Source organism: Mustela putorius, unplaced genomic scaffold (genome assembly GCF_011764305.1).
Source record: "Mustela putorius furo isolate JIRA1106 unplaced genomic scaffold, ASM1176430v1.1 tig00000224_pilon_pilon_pilon, whole genome shotgun sequence".
In the NCBI taxonomy this organism is placed as follows: domain Eukaryota; kingdom Metazoa; phylum Chordata; class Mammalia; order Carnivora; family Mustelidae; genus Mustela; species Mustela putorius.
This window is the reverse complement of record NW_025421321.1, coordinates 24,454,518-24,474,281: the sequence shown is the minus strand read 5'-3', so window position 1 is coordinate 24,474,281 and position 19,764 is coordinate 24,454,518. Positions and strand designations below refer to the sequence as shown.

At 39.6% G+C, this 19,764-nt stretch overlaps 1 protein-coding gene across 14 annotated transcripts in view; it reads right to left on the bottom strand.

The window, feature by feature from the left end:
- The window catches only part of EML6 (EMAP like 6), a 311,304-nt gene that overhangs the window by 133,827 nt on the left and 157,713 nt on the right, over nt 1-19,764 (bottom strand). For all 14 annotated transcript variants that reach the window (XR_006606026.1, XR_006606027.1, XR_006606028.1 and 11 more), the window contains exons 8-12: nt 18,423-18,624; nt 15,686-15,823; nt 13,778-14,034; nt 5,178-5,390; nt 852-1,019 (exon numbers count right to left, since the gene is read on the bottom strand). Coding sequence is in view for 8 of the 14 variants with exons in the window: in XM_045077846.1 (XP_044933781.1) it covers nt 852-1,019; nt 5,178-5,390; nt 13,778-14,034; nt 15,686-15,823; nt 18,423-18,624 (978 nt within the window). In the remaining 6 variants the exon portion in view is untranslated. The remainder of the gene's footprint in view (nt 1-851; nt 1,020-5,177; nt 5,391-13,777; nt 14,035-15,685; nt 15,824-18,422; nt 18,625-19,764) is intronic.

Below are 19,764 nucleotides of genomic sequence, written 5' to 3'. Positions count from 1 at the left end.
TTCGGTTAAGTTCAGCACACTCCTTTCAGGAGCATTAACAGATAAAGGCAACTACTCCCCTTACCCCACGCCGGCAGCAAGACCGAATTCATTTCCACACTTTTAGGAGATAACAAATCTTTGCGTTTTAAGTTTTGCTTTGGGGAAAAAAAAAAAAAAAAGACAAGAAAGAAAGAAAAAGTCAGGCAAAGGTTCTACCAGAATGAAGCCTGGTGAAAAAGGAATCCAGCTTCGTAGTTCAGTAAATATCCTCTTAGCCTTTTGCCATGTCCACCAAGTGGGTGGTAACTGCCACGGTTAAAACCTACAGAAACTCTCCTAATGAAAACATTTCCTCACCTGGTTTTAAATTTTATTACCTGTTTATTTCTGCTGGCATCACAGTAAATAGAATGACTACACATCCCCTGAACTGGAACACACTGGTCCCATTACAGACCATTCTTTGAACTTCACTCTGGAGCCAACTCCTACTCCCAAGGTTACTCTGTGTTCCCCCTGCTATCTCACCGTGTAGACCCGCCACCATTACAGTTGTCCTGAAGAGGCTGAAATGTCTTTGTTCCTGTTATTCTCCAAGGCTAAATCTTCATGTAAACCTTTGACCTTCAACTTGCAATTGGTATAAACAAAATCCTTTGAAGGAAATTATTCAATTGACTCATATGTGTAGCAAAAGTTTCGTTTTTTTTTTTTTTAACTTTTTATAAAATAAAATTTTTGAATTTTATTATAGGACTGAATTTTTCAAAATTGCTTTAACTCTTTATCTTCAAAAGATATGTTAGAACATTCTTTGAAATTTTTATTGACAAAAAAAGAAATGCTGAAAAATTATAATTGGTTTTTACCCTGGGGTGCAGTTTCCAACAGACCGTTGCTGACACCTTCTGGAATAAATCTCCACTGGAAAACTGAGTGGTCAGCCCCTCCTGTGCTCAATACCCACTGAAAATCATGGGACCAGCGGACATTTGTGACATGTGCAGAATGGCCCACATATTTTCTAAATTTGGCTCCTGAAAAGATATTTTTGAGAAGATTAGTACTGGAAAAAAACAATAGAATTCATGGGTTAAAAATTCAATTCCTCTTCATGTTGAAAAGTAAAATTCTTAAATATATTAGAAAATGCAATTTTCAGTATTACATATCATAAAAAGCAAAGACTCTTCAAATTCTCCAAATTATTCCAATATGGATTAAGCTAAAAATGGCCTTAAAATTTAAGTCCTGTGGCTGAAAACACATCTGAGCGTGTTCCAGATAATGCCTACTGCTTCACTGATTCTGAAAATAAGATGCTTCAGAATGATTGTCTTATACATTCTTATTCAAATACAGTAAGATAGATAGTCCTTTGCAAAAGGAAATGATAATTCTATGGAAAAGAAGTCAGACTACTGTTCAGAGTTATATGGATGTAGAGCTGGGAGAATTAAATTTTGTTTCCTTGCACTGATTGCTTTACTCAGTGAACACCATCCCCAGGTAATGAATGCAGAAGGAAAGCTAATTGCACTAAACAGTTGCCCCTGAAATACTCAAGTCTCCGGTCCAGGCTTGGTACAGGGGAGCACAAAGGCAGACATGGAAACAAGAGCTGTCCCTCCTACCATATGGAGGCCTAGCACTCCAAAAGACTATGGGAGATTTCAGGGGCAGCAAGCACCACCGCATCCCTCCTTCAGAAACAATTGTACCTACTGCAGGCCCTCTAATGGAATCGCTTCAATGGGGGAGAAAGCCATTTGTTCAACTGAAATGTGTTTCAAATTCACTCATTGCAGAGGTAATGATTTAAATGTATATGAAGGTGAAAATGACCGCATTATTTTAAAATGCCACCACCAAGCTGCCCCCATCTGTGCACTCTACTACTGTTTGCTTTCTTCTTCGTCAGAGCACTTCTCACGAGATGTGTTTACATTTTCTTACGTGTCCCCTCCGAAGAACAAAAGCTCCATGAGGGCAGGGATTTGTGTCTGTTCTAATTGTTGATGTATCTCCAGCCTCTACAACAGCACGTAACAAATATTCACTGAATAAAGGAAGACCATGTCCATGTCTTCCCAGGCTTTCCTTAGGACACATTCACTTTACAAGGCCTCCCTTTGTTCTCTGAAACACAAGGATGTCTCAGGCCTTTGCCCTCATCTCCTCTCTGGCAGGCCTCTGTCCCATGGCTTTAGGTACTGTCCATACGCTCTCCACTGCCAAACATTCGTCTTCTGGCCCTCAGTTCTCCCTAGTCTGCTGGTGGGCCATGTGCTGTGTCCAGTTAGATGTCTAACAGGTACCTCAGACTTACCATGAGCAAAAAAGACCCAGGAGTTCCCCTTTCCTTCTCTCTCATCCCCACCTCTCTCTCTCCCAAACACATACTCCCTTGCTCGTTTTCCCATCTCCATAAATGGTGCCACCATCCACCCCACTGATGAAGCCTAAAACTTAGGACTCACCCTCGGTTTCCTCTCTTTCCCTCCATTCCCACAACCAGTCCATCAGCAAGACCTTCAGCTCTACCTTTAACACTGTGTTTCATAACCTCATGGAGTTGTGTTCATATCTGTTCCTAACACCGTTGTCCAAGCCACCTCATCTCTCACCTGGACTTGTGCAAGAATCTAATTGAAGTTTCCTCTTCCCTAATCCATCCCACATGATATCAAAGTGGTCTTTTAAAAACTTAGACTGGTCATGTCGCTCCTCCATTTTAAGCCCTCAATAACTTCCCACCACACTTAGAATAAGATCCAAATTTCCAACAGTGGCTACGAGGCCCTTGACATGGTCCCCACTGCCCTCTCCAGCTTCTGAGTACACAGTGCTCCCCTCATTCATCACACTCTAGCCACCCTGACCTTTATGTTTCTCTCCTGCATCAAGCTCATCCAAGCTTTAGTGAAAGCCAACACTTTTCCCCTCAAGGTCCAGAGTTTATGCAACCTGTGTCTTACAACATCCAGGACACTTATTTTGGGAGGGAGTACTTCAAGGACTGTCTGAATACATGTGTGCCTGTGTGTGTGTGGGGGGGGGCGTGTAGCATTAATGGGGCAGCAGCACACAAGTTAGCCAAACAGGAGAGCCTTCCCTCGGAGAAGGGCTGGTGCCAAGGTGGTAAGATGTGGCAAATGCCAATGAGCAAAGCTTTGGATTTTTTTACTTCATGGAAGTTTCTATATGGTGGTGGTCAAACAGAATGGAGTCTAAATGACATCAGGGGAATTATCGGTAACGATACTAGCTATTTTAAAAGATTTGAAAACTGCCAAAATGAAATGAGAAAAATTGGGTTGGTGATGTAAAAATAAAAACCACTGTAGGCATTTTCATTAACTACAGAACATTTATGTCAGAACACTGTACAGCAGAATCTTAAGCACATTAATTATAAATGTATCAGTTAACTTGATTGGGAGTTTTATTTAATCACAATTGAAAACTACCATGTTTGCTCAGTCTCCACACTTCTGGTCACTAGCCGCTGTCATGTTTGGCTCTTATAGGCTCAAAAGTTGGGGAACACCTGCCACTGGGACCCTGGGCTGTAGGGCAAGGATTTCTACCAACTGTTACCATTCCTGTCAGCAATACTCCTTTCAGAACTCCCCTGCTGGTAGTTTAGGTACAGAAAGGACACAGAAGTCTGAATGTCTCTGAAATAAATTGCAAGATTTATAAACCATGTGTCATGAAAATCAGAACAAGTCAATTTTCTCTGAGAATACGGATACTTCCCCAGACTGCTGAGGTGGATTTTATTACTCCCACCACACTGTCACTCAGCTGTCAACCTTCCTTTACTCCACAGATGTCTCCTGTGTGCCATCATCCTCAGGGTTGTTTTACATATCAGGGTGTCTCATTCGGACAGACAGAACTGTTCACCACCTCCCTCCCTCTTCCCCCATTCTCATCAATAATCCCAAGATATCCATTTCCATTCCTATTTTCCAGACCCAAGACCACCATACAAGTCTTGCAGATACAGAGGAAATACAAACTCTCAGTGAGTTAATCTCCTCCCAAGTCCTGACTCTTAAGACCAACAATATTGCTTCGGGCCCCAATGAGGATTCTTCTCTGCTCCCACGATCCTTCTGGTTGCCTAACTCACGTTCTGCAAGAATATTGCTCAGTCTAACTGGATACACCCTATTACTGAAAAGACCATCAGGGAGGGGAGAGTGAATTAGGCATGTTGAGGTAATTTTGTGCCATTGAAAGAGGGCCATTTTGTCAAGTGGAAATGATGGCAGCTTTGCTATGCGTTTTATGTTCAATTCTCAACCATAACTATTGCTGCTTCAGAGCTGCCAGTTAGCCGAAAATGACTTTCCAATTACATTTTTCACTCCCTTTCCTTTCTTAATATAAAAATCGCTCAAGTGAGCAAGTTCTCAGGCCACAGCATGCCCCCACTGATTACTTTCTGAAGACCACGTTTTCAGGCTGGTGGGGACTCTTAGAAAAACCTGTGTGTGGGCTTTGCCTCAACTTTTTAAGGAAGAAGAAGACAGGGTCATTACGTGGCTAATTCAGGCAAATTCTACAAAGCGAAGGTGCCACAAAAATTGAAGTGACAAGATTTTAACAACAATAAAACAAAAGAACAAAATGCAAGAGGAGAGTTTTTTGAACCTATCTTCACTCTCAAAAAATTCGCCAGTTATGTCAATTGCATTCCCAAGATTAGTGCTACACAAGGGGTCTGACAACTGTGTCATCACCAGAACAATCGCTTTCAGATTTTATCTTAAAGACGTCTAAAAGGATCTTGCTTGACTTTCCCCATGGAAGCACAATTAGCTGTAAAGTATAAAGGAATTTCAACTACAATACTTGAATGTAATAAATAAATTATGAGTGTTAATTTACAAAAATAAAAACTATGACTTATTTAAAATATGAAACATGAATCTTATGAATCATAAACTTGCTAGTAATAACTGTGAACAAAATCTGCCTTGAATTAGTAAAATCCTGTGTTTTAGAACATCAAAAGTAAATGACACCAACAACGCATCTTACCTAACAGTGTAAAAGAGTAAAAATGAATAAAAAGATGAAATGAATAATCTGCAAGAATAGACCCCAAGAAAATCAGTCTTAATTACGCCGTGCATACATTCTAGAATAGTTACTCAATAAAATCTCACGTTTGGTCTTACCTTTCTTGAGACAAGGAAATTTAAACAATTTAACTAGTCCAAAATCATCGCCAGAAACCAGCACTGAGCTATTGTAATTTGCATCCACTGAATTGATGTCAGTAACATCAGTGTACTTCGGCCAAATCCCACTCACTTCAGGGCCTTTTACACAAGTCCAGGAGGCCCAGGGAATTCCTTTGATTTCTTCTTTATTTGTTAAAGGCTTCCCAGCTGAAAATTATCAATATATGGTAACATTATGTTACATTTAAATAAAAAGCATATTCTAATTTGCTTTATTCATTTTTCTTATAGAGGTTTATATAATTTCAAAAAAAATTCTGTAAACCAAGGAACCTAAAGATTCTACTCTCTTTACCAAATTTGCGATTGTTTTTTTCTTCTAGCAGATATAAAGAGAGTCCATGATCAAAACTCAGATATGGAGATAAGCAAGAAAATGATCATTTTAATCAATGTAATACCTGAAACCACTATACAAATACTGTGCTTTGTATTATTGATGAAATGACTTGTATTAAGTCATATATTATCATATCGAGTCACTAACAGTTTGCCAGGTTTTTTAAAAATTTTATTCTCAAGTTCTACTTTTCATAATTCAAAGAACCATAGAAGTAATTTTTCAAAATTCAGGCAAAGTTTGTGTAAACATCTAATGGATATTATATAAATTTAAAAGCATTAGACAATGAAAATCCACCAAATTTTGTTGGAGTAAACATAAGTGGTTAGGGAGAAGAGTCTTGGCAGTTGTGCCTGGTATGTTCTCAAATGTATGGCATGTTTCCCCATTTGTACCAGAAGCTGGTGAGGGAGGTCACCCAGGGCCACACAAAGGCAGAAACATAAAGATAAAGAAATGCTTGGGGAAATGTCCCACCATATACAATTGTAAAATTCAAAATCAAGACAGTATAGCATACTACCTCACAGTTTCTTCTTCAAAAATAAACAAACAAAGGTTTTCAAATAAAGAACATGTCAAATTGGCACACAGAAATTCTGGCCTGTGACAGTGTCTCATAAAAATTCATGAAGATGACCATAAATCAGAAAGTTGACAGAACACAGTCTTTGACCCAACATCCCCACTCTGGAAAATATAGTCCAAGGAAGTAACTCAGAAGAGGAAACCCCCCTATATAAAGATATCTGGAGATGCACCATCTGTACCAGGAAAGAGACTGAAAATAAGCAAGCCCAAATGCTCATTAACAGGAGAACAAGAAAGCAAAGCAGGATGTTACTTTGCTATTGCAAATGATAAACATGTATTCCATAATTTTTCACATATGGAAAATATATATGAAATAATTTCAAGCAAAGAAAGTAGACACAGAAATATCTACCTAGTGATGATGTGCTGATGAATTAATTGGGCAGAGGCTCTTTACAAAGCTATAGTTACATTAGATGGTATATACTATTTTCCAGTGAAAATTAATTTTTCAAGAAAATTTTTAAGATAAAATATTATTTGATGACAAGATCCATATTAAAATTTTCTTATGTTAAAAAAATTAGAGGAGTCAAGATGGCAGAGAAGTAGCAGGCTGAGACTACTTCAGCTAGCAGGACATCAGCTAGATAGCTTATCTAAAGATTGCAAACACCTACAAATCCAACAGCAGATCGAAGAGAAGAACAACAGCAATTCTAGAAACAGAAAATCAACCATTTTCTGAAAGGTAGGACTGGTGGAGAAGTGAATCCAGAGCAACGGGAAGATAGACCCTGGGGGGAGGGGCCGGCTCCCGGCAAGCGGCGGAGCAACAGAGCACAAAATCAGGACTTTTAAAAGTCTGTTCTGCTGAGGGACATCGTTCCAGAGGCTAAACCAGGGTGAAGCCCACACGAGATCAGCGTGGCCTCAGGTCCTGCAGGGTCACAGAAGGATCGGGGGTGTCTGAGTGTCTCAGAGCTTACAAGTATTAGATCGGGGAAGTCGGCTCCAGAGACAGAGCCGAGGAGTGAGCTCCCAGCTCGGGGTTACCTTGAACCGTTCACACGCTGGTGAGGCCACAGAGATGGGAGTAATTGGGCGCTGTTCTTTGAAGGCCACAGCGGAGTGGGGCCCCGGGCTCTCAGCTCCTCCGGGCCAGAGACCAGGAGGCCGCCATTTTCATTCCCGACCTCCGGAACTCTACGGAAAGCGCTCAGGGAACAGAAACTCCAGAAAGCAAACCCCGAGCGGATTACTCAGCCCGGCCCCTGGTAAGGGCGGTGCAATTCTGCCTGAAGCAAAGACACTTGAGAATCACTACAACCGGCCCCTTCCCCAGAAGATCAACAAGAAATCCAGCCAGGACCAAGTTCACCTACCAAGGAGTGCAGTTTCAATACCAAGGAGAGCAGCGGAATCCCAGAGGAGAAAGCAAAGCACGGAACTCAGGGCTTTCTCCCCATGATTCTTTAGTCTTGTAGTTAATTTATTTATTTTTCTTTTTCAATTTTTTTTTTCTTCTTCTGCTAAATTTTTTTTTAACTTTTACCCTTTTCTTTTTTAATGTTTTTTTAAAAATTATTTATTTGACAGAGAGAGAGATCACAAGTAGGAAGAGAGGCAGAGAGAGAGAGGAGGAAGCAGGCTCCCTGCTGAATAGAGAGCCTGATGTGGGACTCGATCTCAGAACCCTGAGATCATGACCTGAGCCGAAGGCAGTGGCTTAACCCACTGAGCCACCAAGCACCCTCTTTTTTAATGTTTTTTAACTAGTTTGCTAATATATATATTTTTTCTTTTTTATACTTGTTCTTTATTCGTTTTCTTTCTTTAACTGCTTCTTTTCTTTCTTTCTTTCGTTTTTTTTTTTTTTCTTTCTTTCTGAACCTCTTTTTATCCCCTTTCTCCCCCCTCACGATTTGGGATCTCTTCTGATTTGGTTAAAGCATATTTTCCTGGGGTTGTTGCCACCCTTTGAGTATTTTACTTGCTCCTTCACATACTCTTATCTGGACAAAATGACAAGGCAGAAAAATTCACCACAAAAAAAAAGAACAAGAGACAGTACCGAAGGCTAGGGACCTAATCAATACAGACATTGGTAATATGTCAGATCTAGAGTTCAGAATGACAATTCTCAAGGTTCTAGCCGGGCTCGAAAAAGGCATGGAAGATATTAGAGAAACCCTCTCGGGAGATATAAAAGCCCTTTCTGGAGAAATAAAAGAACGAAAATCTAACCAAGTTGAAATCAAAAAAGCTATTAATGAGGTGCAATCAAAAATGGAGGCTCTCACTGCTAGGATAAATGAGGCAGAAGAAAGAATTAGTGATATAGAAGACCAAATGACAGAGAATAAAGAAGCTGAGCAAAAGAGGGACAAACAGCTACTGGACCACGAGGGGAGAATTCGAGAGATAAGTGACACCATAAGACGAAACAACATTAGAATAATTGGGATTCCAGAAGAAGAAGAAAGAGAGAGGGGAGCAGAAGGTATACTTGAGAGAATTATTGGAGAGAATTTCACCAATATGGCAAAGGGAACAAGCATCAAAATCCAGGAGGTGCAGAGAATGCCCCTCAAAATCAATAAGAATAGGTCCACATCCCGTCACCTAATAGTAAAATTTACAAGTCTTAGTGACAAAGAGAAAATCCTGAAAGCAGCCCGGGAAAAGAAGTCTGTAACATACAATGATAAAAATATTAGATTGGCAGCAGACTTATCCACAGAGACCTGGCAGGCCAGAAAGAGCTGACATGATATATTCAGAGCACTAAACGAGAAAAACATGCAGCCAAGAATACTATATCCAGCTAGGCTATCATTGAAAATAGGAGAGATAAAAAGCTTCCAGGACAAACAAAAACTGAAAGAATTTGCAAACACCAAACCAGCTCTATAGAAAATACTGAAAGGGGTCCTCTAAGCAAAGAAAGAGCCTAAAAGTAGTTGACCACAAAGAAACAGAGACAATATACAGTAACAGTCACCTTACAGGCAATACAATGGCACTAAATTCATATCTCTCAATAGTTACCCTGAATGTTAATGGGCTAAATGCCCCAATCAAAAGACACAGGGTATCAGAATGCATAAACCAAAAAACCCATCTATATGTTGCCTACAAGAAACTCATCTTAAACCCGAAGACACCTCCAGATTTAAAGTGAGGGGGTGGAAAGGAATTTACCATGCTAATGGACATCAGAAGAAGGCAGGAGTGGCAATCCTTATATCAGATCAATTAGATTTTAAGCCAAAGACTATATAATAAGAGATGAGGAAGGATACTATATCATAATCAAAGGATCTGTCCAACAAGAAGATCTAACAATTTTAAATATCTATGCCCCCAACGTGGGAGCAGCCACCTATATAAACCAATTAATAATAAAATCAAAGAAACACATCAAGAATAATACAATAATAGTAGGGGAATTTAACACTCCCCTCACTGAAATGGACAGATCATCCAAGCAAAAGATCAACAAGGAAATAAAGGCCTTAAATGACACACTGGACCGGATGGACTTCACAGATATATTGAGAACATTTCATCCCAAAGCAACAGAATACGCATTCTTCTCTAGTGCACATGGAACATTCTCCAGAATAGATCACATCCTCGGTCCTAAATCAGGTCTCAGCCGGTATCAAAAGATTGGGATAATTCCCTGCATATTTTCAGACCACAATGCTCTGAAGCTAGAACTCAATCACAAGAGGAAATTTGGAAAGAACCCAAATACATGGAGACTAAAGAGCATCCTTCTAAAGAATGAATGGGTCAACCAGGAAATTAAAGAAAAATTGAGAAAATTCATGGAAACAAATGATAATGAAAACACAATGGTTCAAAATCTGTGGGACACAACAAAGGCAGTCCTGAGAGGAAAATATATAGCAATACAAGCCTTTCTCAAGAAACAAGAAAGGTCTCAGGTACACAACCAAACCTTACACCTAAAGGAGCTGGAGAAAGAACAAGAAAGAAATCCCAAACCCAGCAGAAGAAGAGAAATCATAAAGATCAGAGCAGAAAACAATGAAATAGAAACCAAAAAAACAATAGAACAAATCAACGAAAAAGACCCAAATAAATAAAATCATGAATGAAAGAGGAGAGATCACAACTAACACCAAAGAAATACAAACAATTGTAAGAACATACTATGAGCAACTCTACGCCAACAAATTTAACAATCTGGAAGAAATGGATGCATTCCTAGAGACATATAAACTACCACAACTGAACTGGGAAGAAATAGAAAGCCTGAACAGACCCATAACCAGTAAGGAGATTGAAATAGTCATCAAAAACCTCCAAACCAACAAAAGCCCAGGGCCAGACGGCTTCCCGGGGAAATTCTACCAAACATTTAAAGAAGAACTAATTCCTATTCTCCTGAAACTGTTGCAAAAAATAGAAATGGAAGGAAAACTTCCAAACTCTTTTTATGAGGCCAGCATCAACTTGATTCCAAAACCAGACGAAGATCCCATCAAAAAGAGAACTACAGACCAATATCTTTGATGAACACAGATGCGAAAATTCTCACCAAAATACTAGCCAATAGGATTCAACAGTACATTAAAAGGATCATTCACCATCACCAAGTGGGATTTATTCCAGGGCTGCAAGGTTGGTTCAACATCCGCAAATCAATCAATGTGATATAACACATTAATAAAAGAAAGAACAAGAACCATATAATACTCTCAATAGATGCTGAAAAAGCATTTGACAAAGTACAGCATCCCTTCCTGATCAAAACTCTTCAAAGTGTAGGGATAGAGGGCACATACCTCAATATCATCAAAGCCATCTATGAAAAACCCACCGCAAATATCATTCTCAATGGAGAAAAACTGAAAGCTTTTCTGCTAAGGTCAGGAACAGGGAAGGGATATCCATTACCACCACTGCTATTCAACATAGTACTAGAAGTCCTAGCCACAGCAATCAGACAACAAAAGGAAATTAAAGGCATCCAAATAGGCAAAGAAGAAGTCAAACTATCACTCTTTGCAGATGATATGATACTATATGTGGAAAACCCAAAAGACTCCACTCCAAAACTGCTAGAACTTGTATAGGAATTCAGTAAAGTGTCAGGATATAAAATCAATGCACAGAAATCAGTTGCATTTCTCTACACCAATAACTAGTGAGAAGAAAGAGAAATTAAAGAGTCAATCCCATTTTCAATTGCGCCCAAAACCATAAGATACCTAGGAATAAACCTAACCAAAGAGGCAAAGAATCTATACTCAGAAAACTATAAAGTACTCATGAAAGAAATTGAGGAAGACACAAAGAAATGGAAAAATGTTCCATGCTCCTGGATTGGAAGAATAAATATTGTGAAAATGTCTATGCTACCAAAAGCAATCTACACATTTAATGCAATTCCTATCAAAGTACCATCCATCTTTTTCAAAGAAATAGAACAAATAATCCTAAAATTTATATGGAACCAGAAAAAACCTCGAATAGCCAAAAGAATATTGAAAAAAGAAAGCCAAAGTTGGTGGCATCACAATTCTGGACTTTAAGCTCTCTTACAAAGCAGTCATCATCAAAACAGCATGGTACTGGCACAAAAACAGAAACATAGATCAATGGAAATTGAAATAGAATAGAAAGCCCAGAAATAGACCCTCAACTCTATGATCAACTCATCTTTGACAAAGCAGGAAAGAATGTCCAATGGAAAAAAGACAGCCTCTTCAATAAATGGCATTGGGAAAATTGGACAGCCACATGCAGAAAAATGAAATTGGACCATTTCCTTACACTACACACGAAAATAGACTCAAAATGGATGAAGGACCTCAGTGTGAGAAAGGAATCCATCAAAATCCTTTAGAAGAACACAGGCAGCAACCTCTTCCACCTCAGCCACAGCAACTTCTTCCTAGGAACATCGCCAAAGGCAAGGGAAGCAAGGGCAAAAATGAACTATTGGGATTTTATAAAAATCAAAAGCTTTTGCACAGCAAAGGAAACAGTTAACAAAACCAAAAGACAACTGACAGAATGGGAGAAGATATTTGCAAACGACATATCAGATAAAGGGCTAGTGTCCAAAATCTATAAAGAACTTAGCAAACTCAACACCCAAAGAACAAATAATCCAATCAAGAAATGGACAGAAGACATGAACAGACATTTCTGCAAAGAAGACATCCAGATGGCCAACAGACACATGAAAAAGGGCTCCATATCACTCGGCATCAGGGAAATACAAATCAAAACCACAATGCGATATCACCTCACACCAGTCAGAATGGCTAAAATTAACAAGTCAGGAAATGACAGATGCTGGCAGAGAAAGGGGAACCCTCCTACACTGTTGGTGGGAATGCAAGCTGGTGCAACCACTCTGGAAAACAACATGGAGGTTCTTCAAAATGTTGAAAAGAGAACTACCCTATGACCGAGCAATAGCACTACTGGGTATTTATCCTAAAGATACAAGCATAGTGATCCGAAGGGGCACATGCACCCGAATGTTTATAGCAGCAATGTCTACAATAGCCAAACAATGGAAAGAACCTAGATGTCCATCAACAGATGAATAGATCAAGAAGATGTGGTATATATATACACAATGGAATACTATGCAGCCATCAAAAGAAATGAAATCTTGCCATTTGCGATGATGTGGATGGAACTAGAGGGTATCATGCTTAGCGAAATAAGTCAAGCGGAGAAAGACAACTATCATATGATCTCCCTGATATGAGGAAGTGGAGATGCAATGTGGGGGGTTAAGGGCATAGGAGAAGAATCAATGAAACAAGATGGGATTGGGAGGGAGACAAACCGTAAGTGACTCTTAATCTCTCAAAACAAACTGAGGGTTGCTGGGGGGAGGGGGGTTGTGAGAAGGGGGGTGGGGTTATGGACATTGAGGAGGGTATGTGCTTTGGTGAGTGCTGTGAAGTGTGTAAACCTGGCGATTCACAGACCTGTACCCCTGGGGATAAAACTATATTATATGTTTATAAAAAAATTAAAAATTTTAAAAAATTAGTCAAAGATTACAATACAGAAATTTGTCTTTTATTCCTGCCATTTTAGTATTACAAACTACATGTCACTAAATGTAATAGAAGTCTCATGAAACTCTTCTAAGAGAGATAGTGGAGGTGACAAATAAAAATTGTACTTTCTAAATCTCAATCAGCATGTTTCACCAAATGATATCATAAAGGCTTCCAATTGTGAAGAGCACAAATTTTGGACTAAAACCATTATAGCAAATGAGGACAGCAATCCTCAAATGTTTAGCATTTGGGGGCATTTTTCTAAGATATCTTTCCTTCCAGTTATCTTTAGGCATTCTTTATAACTTCTAGCTCTACATCCTTTGCCCATCATAACCACTACAAATACTTCTGTCCAGTCTGTGCCTTGTCTTTTCATGATCTCTTTCATTGTGCAGTGATTTTTTTATGTTAATATGTTCCAATTTATCAATCTTTTCTTTGAGAGTTTGAGATTTGGTGGTGGTGGGGGGGTGGTCGTGTTTCTGAGAACATTCCTTGCTCTAAGACCATGATGACGTTCTTCTGTATTTACTGTATGTGGTTCAGAGTTTCGATTTGCACAAACATCCAGTGCCTGCAAGACTTACATGGCATCTTGTAGAACAGGCGTTCTCCTGCACCGTCATTAGTCTGCAAGTATTTGCTATCCAAAGACCAGTCAATGTGTGTGATGAAACTAAGGGACTTGCTGCATTCTCCAATCTTCTTGTATCGCTGGGCCACGGCATACACGTCCACTGGGCCATCATTGGATCCCACCGCGAGGTAAGAGCCATCTGGAGAAAATTTCATTTCATGAATGACTTCTTTTCGATCTTTGATATGAACCACTTCTGTCATATCTCTATAAGAATAAAAAGCAGCAATAAAAAGTGATAAGCAGCAAATCAAGAAATAGGAAAACCAAGCCATGTCTCAAAATTTGTATGTCAGAGAAAAAATGGTTTCAAAAGGGAGAGAACACCTATAAGAATTAAAGACTTAACTTTTGAAAAAAGATATAAAATACTCTTTAGTTTCTGCCCCTTTTAGGCAAAATTGACCAATATTTGAAATATCTGGGGCTTCCAAAATAAAACAACAAAAATATTTAATGAAATGCCCATTTTCTTTCATGGTTAATTAGGTATTATTTTCCCCTAAAATTTTTGCCTTAAATTGGGGTTTGTAAAATTATTTAAAAAACACATCCCAGAGAAAAGTAAACTATGTCAAGGTTACTTTTTTAAATACTAAATTCTTATATAATTATTTAATTTTCACCATGAAAGCTCAACAATTCATTTATCAGATCACCCAGATTTTGTATCCCTTCTGATCAGATTCTGGTAAGAACTGCTGCTCTCATTTGAAAGTTGTCACCATATGACAGAATTCTGACTAGCAGGTCCCCTGTGCCAGTACCAACATCTTCTACTCCCAACGAAATCAGTGCACAAATAATGGCAAATATTAGCTTCCACATGATAATTCCCCTCACCTGCTATTACTTATTAATAGCACTATCATTTATTATACATATACTATACACTGTGTATATACTACATGATATAATTTACTATAATATCATCAAACGGGTGTCATCAAACAGGGTTTGGGGGTTTTTAAGGCTTTTTTGGCTTGGGAAATCCATCAAAAGAAATTCAAACAAGAAAAGATCTGGTAATTAGCCATCTTTTCACACATCACTTAGCAGAGAAAGAAAATGTTGCCCACCAACTCAGTAATAAGTTGTGTGTGGCTGGTAAATGAGAATTCAGTGTAATAAACCGTGCCAAGATCATTTCTCAAAGCTATATAGAATCTTCTATGTGCAAAACATGAAGTATCTAATTTACAGCTGCATTTTCTTTCTATAATCACAAATTGTGTAAGCCAGAAAACCGAGTGTGTTTCGAGAATTTACAAGTGTGAGTCATCATTTTTGTCCAGTAAATACAGGATGTTAATAAATATGAAATATTCCATTTAATTTTTCATTATAGATGAAAGAAATCTTTTACTCAAGCTCACCTCTAAAAATCTGGCAGGGCTGGAGACTGCTTTCTCATTTCTTGGCTTCCTAAAAGCCCATAGCCCCTTGGGACCAGATGAGCTTGGGAGCTTATTATTCACCAGATTTTAGAAAGGTTCACGTACAATATATTATGTAACATCCCCAGTAGGAGTTAGGGCAGCACCCCGTATTAAACAAAAATTAATATTTTTGTTGCAAATCACATGATAATTATTCCTATTAAGAGATTAATAGGCAATAAACAGTCACAAATCAGTTCACTGAGTCACAACATCCTGCCAAATGAGTTACCCAAGAGCGGTGGATTTTCAGTGTTTGAACTTGGGAAATACAGTTAGGGGACTGTGTATCTAGAGTTTTCCTATTTGAAAGATTTATTTCAATGCCTTTTTCCCGAAGTCCTGGCATACACCCTGGACAGGAGAACTAGTTTCAACAAGGGAGCATTTCTGACATCATTTTCCGTATTGATACGTGCCTGACTCGGAGCACAATGAAAGAGCCATCCTTCATGCCCAGGGCCAGCTGAGATCCATCGGGGCTGAAGGCCACACTGCGAACTGCTTCCTCCATGTTACAGCGGGCGATCAAGGCGTGGTCGGCCAGGCTCCACAGCCTACGCACAAGAAAAAAGTTGAAAACAAACCCCACTTCTCACGGTGGCAGGCCTCGGTTGCAAGGCCTGTTCACCACTCTGGTGGTGATGACAGCAGAGGACGTACCAACTTCACACCAGTCCTTCCTCGCTGCAGGTCTGGCAATCTGGGAAGGTGTTGAGTTTGTCGCTGGGTCAGTGGCACCATATGAAATACCCAGCAAGAATTCTAAAATGAGGTAACATTTCCAGAGATTTTGAGATTAATAGAATAAGGACATTTTAAACACTCCTTCACACAAAATCTTGCTATTCTTTTTGGAAATTAAAAATCGTTCTTTATTTATACCAATGGTTGTTAATAACACTTAGGGAAAAAGAAGTACTATTGGATGTTATTATTGTTAGTTTGTTTAAAAAATATATGAGTACCTTTCTAGTAACTGTGTTATTTAAGCAGCTTTAGATCGAAACACGCCTTACTTACTTTTGTTGGCCTCCCTGGAAAGAGAACCTGTCTGAGATGGAGAGGATCAGAAGACACCCTGCCCCTGCCCAGGATGCTCCCATAGTTGGTTGTCTCCAGTCATCCACTGTCATTCCTCACAAGTCCCCTGGGCACCCCACTGCAGACAGGTCCACCATCCTTACTCGGGGCAGATGCTTCACAGTACCCCTGGCTGATGGACACTGCTGCTGGGGAGAAATGGAGGTCGGGCAACAGGTATAGCACCTCAGACTGAGTGAACATGAACTAAACCTTTGAAGATACAAATAAATGTTTATGCTAGTTGTAGTTGGGGTAGCTGACCTCTATCTGTTCGTGGTCCTAAGACTGTCTTCTTTAAACACACAAATAACAGGATCTTCCAGCGGGACCGAGCATCTAGAGGTACCAATAAGTCAGACGTGATGCAGTTTCTCTAAGTGGGCCCTGCCATCAGGACGCATGGAGGCAAGCTCCTTAAAATGAAGAGCTGCACGGCGAAGAGCTCACTGATCCCGGAGGCAGCCTGCATGCAACAGCCTAAAGCTCATGGTAGTCTTGCAATACCTCGTCCATTATTCATAATCTCACGCTGCTTTTAGCCTTGTACTATTTAAAGCAATGTAAGCTTTGCTTTACTAGCATGCAGAAACTATCACTCCCCAGTAGACTGTACCATTCTTATAAAGTCACTCAGCTCATCTTTCTCAAGAAATTAGGACTTAGTCTCTAAAGTTTCAACAATCAGTGTAAAAGAACATTTCTAATTTTAGCCAAATTCATGGTTAAGGGGAAGAAGACTTTCTGACAGTCGGGCCTCCTTGGAGATGTCTGCATTTCTCAGATGCAACAAAGTTGTCAAAAAACAAAAGCCAAAGACTTTCTTGAAATCATTTCTATAGGATGAGTATAAATCGAGTATCTCAGGTGCTCGAGTAACTTGGTGGCATCATTTTGCCTGCTCAGGGAAGGTCCGGAGTCAAGAAAGGAAAAGGCAGAGAAGAGGGCTTGGTTGAGGAAAGAGAAACTTAAACCAAATAAACATGTATGCCACATGGAGACACAAGTGTGTGTTTACTGATTTTAGATTGATGGGGCTTCAGTGCTTGATAGAGATCACAAAATGGATTTACTTCTGGATTTACATGCCACTAATGAGTATACTGTGCCTTGGTCAGATTCATAGACATGAAGAACCAGAGCAGGGGAGAAGCAGGAGCCTCCAATCTAGTCTACAATGGTCTAATTTAGATATTAGAGCCCAGAAGCAGTAATCAATCAACCAGTTGATCCAGCAGCCTGTCTCACCCACTAGCACGCACTCTTCGGCCTGCTTGTCATGGGGCACATTTAAAGGTCAGCAGCAAATACAGAAATACTCAAGTCAGTGGAACAGCCTTCCTCACACACATCTAATTCCTATGTTTAGCCCTTCAACAGTCACAGAGACATTCAAAGTATGCTCATTTTGTTCATTTTACATAATGCTGTGCTCTCAAAAAACAAAACAAAACAACAACAAAAAACAAAAAAAAAAACCCACAAACGATCCACAGCAAGAATCTTTGAGGCCCTAATAAAATTTCCTGTCTTCTTAGGAACCAGTGCTTTCCTTTCATTTGAGGACAATGTTCAAAATTCCATCTGAGAATTTGCAAAGAAATAGTTGTTTCCTCACACTGAAGACAACTTTGAAAATTAGAATTTAAGTTTTGATGAAGACAAACTCATGAATTCACCAGTGGAGATGAATGTCTATAACAAAAGTGTAAAATGCTGTGCGCAGTCCCCTGCGGAAGACCCAACACATGAGGGGGAAGTATGATCTTACCACAGAGAGATGCCCTTAGCTCACCGTCAACTGAAAGAGAACCAGGAGTCTAACTAGTAGCAGTGTATTTTCACTCTGCAGAGCATTTTCGTGACTTAAGATGGAGCCAAAGAAAGAGAGCAACAACAAAATGCTAAGAAGCCAAGCGTTGTTGAGCTAAATGTCTCAACATTCTACTTGAAACCTATGTGGTTCTGTACTGTGGTTTATCCTTCTTTTGAGTAACATGCAAATTTGGGCAAAATAAATCTGTTATCCCAAGGCAGCCAAGGAGAGGCTAGCCATCATTGCCAGGGCCTCACCTGACAGAACGGTCGTCACTGCCTGTCACAGCTAGTGGCTTCTTGGGGTGCAGGGCCAGCGCCCAGAGCTCCCCCTCACAGTGGCCTTGCAGGATCAGCATCGGCTTGTCTCTTTCGCGCACGATCACTTCAAATATCTCACTGTCCTGGGTCCCTGCTAGCAGGCGGTCTGCCTTCCAGCACACGCTCCGGATAGAGAGGCCTGGCGAAAATAAAGAAACAAAATAAAAACATATTCACACCATTTGTAAATCAAGAAAAACACCTGAACATCCTATCACCCAGGATAGCACCTAACGCAACGCATCTTAAAAATGCCTGAAGGATTATGGACACTGGGGAGGGTATGTGCTATGGTGAGTGCTGTGAAGTGTGTAAACCTGGCGATTCACAGACCTGTACCCCTGGGGCTAATAATACATTATATGGTTATAAAAATATTAAAAAATAAAAAAAATTCAATTTAGGTAATCTAAAAAAAAAAAAAATGCCTGAAGGAGAAATGTCAACTCCACACACTATTCTGTATTATTTGCCATTTCCTTCCACACGTTGATCATTTACCCTGCCCCTTGCAAGCTAGATTTTACACGGGAGTAATCACTCCCAACTGACGTGGGGTAACTATGTGCTTTTACATCAGGATGTATTTTAAATACTACATCTTAAAATGAGTATGAGGAGAAATTGGTGTTTATGAAAACCTGTCCCTTTTTGAAATAATGTACTTCTGATTTGCTATGGAAAAGTTAGGAGTCACTTCAATCTTTAGGATACTAACACTATATTAAACTTACATGCGGGCAATACTACAGAATGGTTAATTGCCATATTAGACAAGTTTACTATGTAGTTGATCAGGACCTAGACACATTTTGCTGGATAAACAGATGTACCATGTCGCAGAAATATGCAAATGAAACTAATTTCAGTCGCAAAATACCATCAAACATTTGTCAGTGAAGATGCTATTCTTCTCCGACTTAACATTTTATACAGTCCTCTCTAAAAGCACAGTACTCCTTTGAGGTACAAACTACCACCTCAAGAGTGCATACTCTCCAGGCAGGTCTTCATTTGCCTACCTGATTTTTTATTTCTTGGACTTCTTGTGGTCTGTTTTGTTCTTTACCAGGTAATTATTTACTTAGTGCATTTTCTCATGTCTGAATTAGAAATACAGACAGAATCCTGCTTTCACAACTACTTTAAATAAGGCAGGGATGTGATAAGCTTTGAGATCTTAGTTGTCTCCCTAGTGGGCTTTGTCTCTGGTATAGAAAGTGCCAAAAGTCAGAGCACAGGGTTTTAGTTCTGCTCTAGACCTGATTGGCCAGACACA